Source organism: Meleagris gallopavo, unplaced genomic scaffold, assembly GCF_000146605.3.
Source record: "Meleagris gallopavo isolate NT-WF06-2002-E0010 breed Aviagen turkey brand Nicholas breeding stock unplaced genomic scaffold, Turkey_5.1 ChrUn_random_7180001851134, whole genome shotgun sequence".
Classification (NCBI taxonomy): domain Eukaryota; kingdom Metazoa; phylum Chordata; class Aves; order Galliformes; family Phasianidae; genus Meleagris; species Meleagris gallopavo.
In genome coordinates this window covers 1-2,832 of record NW_011118090.1, presented here as the reverse complement: position 1 = coordinate 2,832, position 2,832 = coordinate 1, and the positions used below count along the sequence as shown (strand labels likewise).

The window sequence follows — 2,832 nt, the reverse complement described above, 5'->3', positions numbered from 1 at the left end:
AATATATTTCAAAGCCAGTTATTCTGTGTAATTTGTAATGTGGTTTTGACCAGACAGTGAAAAATTTGATATTTTTTTAAATGAAAGCATGTTCAGTTTTAGCATTATGTTCAGTTTAACAACAACAACAAAATACAAAAAACACACCTAATGAATGGATCCTCCTTTTATTTGCAGGGCGGATATAATAGGAGTGTCTATTCTCACCATCTTTCTGATCAGCTCAGAGGTAGCATAGCAACATCAGACCTTTTAGTAGTACCCTCCTAGTAGGAATAGGAATTGTTGTTTATTTAGTAATCACTCCACATGAAAAGTGTAACCATAATTCAAATGTCTTTATTAAATAGATGCATGTGGAGAGAAGGAAATACATAATTTCTATTAGATAACATGGACAAGAAAACTTAATTATAAAGAAAACCATTGCAATACTTGTTTGCAGTATCAAAACAACTGTTGGCTAGTCCGAAGACTTGTAATTTAATTTTCTGCATGCCTGAGTGTTCACCATTCTAAGACTGCTCTCATCATTTTTGTTAAAGAATGTTCCTGAGCTTCCAGACACTACAGAGCATTCTAGAACTGACTTATCTCGTTATCTGGCAGCCTTGCATGAGATGTGTGTTGCACATTCAGATGAACTTCGGACACTCAGTAACGAGCGAGGTGTAATGCAGGTAAACTATAGAGGTTAACAGAAATCATAAGTCTGGAGTTATTGCTTAATATCATTATTCTTTTGTATTTCTGGTCAGCAGTGTGAGTGATAAATATCTTAATTTGTACTTACTTCACTTTCTATTGCTACTTCACTTCTGCTCCCTGATTTATTACATTTATAAACAAACAACAAGCTTCTCAAGCAAACAGTATAAATGACAGTTCTGTTTCGACTATTAAGCAAACTTACTATAAATGGTTATTCTTTTCTGACTATTAAACTTCAATATAACTTCTATGAAAATTTATTTTTAAGAGGAAAAAAAGTTAAAATTATTACTTTTGTAGTATTTTGAAACAATGAAATGTACTTGCCTATGATCTACTAATTATAATGAACTTCAAGTAGATAATTCTATTTATTACACAGTAATATGTTTTGCTATGCTTGGCTATTATACTGTGTTGTGCAGGAGATTCTTTAAGTAGTCTGTCTTTACTAGCATTATCAGGACAAAATGTCATGTTCAAGTTCATAATTCATTCACAGCTACTAATAGTCTTGACTGGCAAGACAGGATAGTAGAAGCTTTTGGTACTAAATATGTGTTGCTTACAAATGAAGAATATAATTTATTTTACGAGGCCTATATCTGAAGTACTTAATGATTACAGATTTGGTACTGTTTCCTCAATATACTTCCTTTTACTTCAGAGGAGAAATTTCTTCTTGTGCATTTCCATAAATAAAACTCTTGATTTTATTTCCCTTTTCCTTCGGTAAGTTCAACTTTCTGATTAAGTTGGCAAGACTGAATGGGTCTCCATAGGTGCTGATAAATTTCATATTCGTGTTTTAAAGTTGCCTTTTGAAGTAATGTCTTAATGATTAGAGAATTGGAGCTGTGGCAGTTCTGGGATGTGGATGTTAATATATACTTTAAGCTACTTAATTGCAAGTCTGGTAGGCAAATGTTGATGCTTCTCAAAAAAGAAAGTTTTTTTCTCTGGTTACTAATGTAGAGTTGTATGCTTTTTTTTTTTCTACAGCATGTTCTTAAGAAGCTGTTGGCTATTACAGAACTGCTTCAACAAAAACAAAATCAGTATTCAGTGTCTAATAACATCATGTAGCAACCTGAATTCTGCATGGATCCTGCATGTCTAGCATGACAGCTCACACCAGTATCACCTTGGTTTTTTTGGCTCTTGCCAAAAACAGAACACCCTGTCAAATTCCCAGTGATGTGCGAACTATACAACAAAAAAGCAAAGATTATTTTAGTGAATCATTGTACTAGCAGCTTTTTAAGCTATCTGTGCAGGACAGTTGCACTTTTCCTCTTGGAACCGGCTCTTACGTACAATGAGACTTGGTGTACAGTTTACCTTCTGCAAAGAAAATGCTGTGACTGTCTTGAAATTAGAAAATTACTTTCAGCATCTCCAATTGTCAAAGCTTTTCCGTCTTGTTGGAAAAGAATACACAACTGAAAGCAATGTATAATTGTATTACATTTCTTATTGTAATTTCTGCCTGGTTACAGTTATGATGACTTTGACCTTTTCAACCACTTGACCTTCTATTTACAGTTTGTAGAATTTGATGGTCATGATAAAAACAGTCTTTGCTGTACACTTTTTATACTATGTTGTTTCTCTTGCTGGAAGGTTGTCAAAAGAGAATTTAAAGAACGGGTCTTTAACGTGCCACTGATTTGGTCTAAATAATTCTTCCTACAGTAACTATATCCATCCATATAAATCACAATGCTTTCATAAGATGTCTATGACAGTAAATAATTTTAATTCAATGAATTTATGATTGTATCAGACTTGCATGCATCCATTAAAACATTTTATAAAATATTTATTGGCTGGTCTTCTGTGTAACATAATCCTAAAAATTGGGGAAAAAATCACAAAAAATGGGAAAAATCCCCTCAATTGGGAAAAAAATCACAAAAAAGGAGGGAAAAAATCCTAAAAACTGGAAAAAAACAATTTTTCCCACACCCCCCAAAAAACCACTTTTCCCCCAAAATCACAAAAAATAACAATTTTTGTCACCCAAAACATTTCTTCCACAAAACCCCCCAATCCCCAATTTACTCCCCAAAAAACAATAAATCCCATTATTTTCCTGTAAACTGTTTTTCCCCCAAAAAA

General features: G+C 33.1%; 1 protein-coding gene across 1 annotated transcript in view; it reads left to right on the top strand.

Annotated features, from left to right (window-relative positions):
- The window catches only part of LOC104915780 (ras GTPase-activating protein 1-like), a 3,136-nt gene extending 594 nt beyond the window's left edge, over window positions 1–2,542 (top strand). Inside the window, exons 2-3 of the mRNA XM_010726700.3 lie at window positions 546–680; window positions 1,714–2,542. Coding sequence (XP_010725002.1) covers window positions 546–680; window positions 1,714–1,797 — 219 coding nt within the window. The 3' untranslated portion in view covers window positions 1,798–2,542. The remainder of the gene's footprint in view (window positions 1–545; window positions 681–1,713) is intronic.
- The last annotated feature ends 290 nt before the right edge of the window (window positions 2,543–2,832 follow it).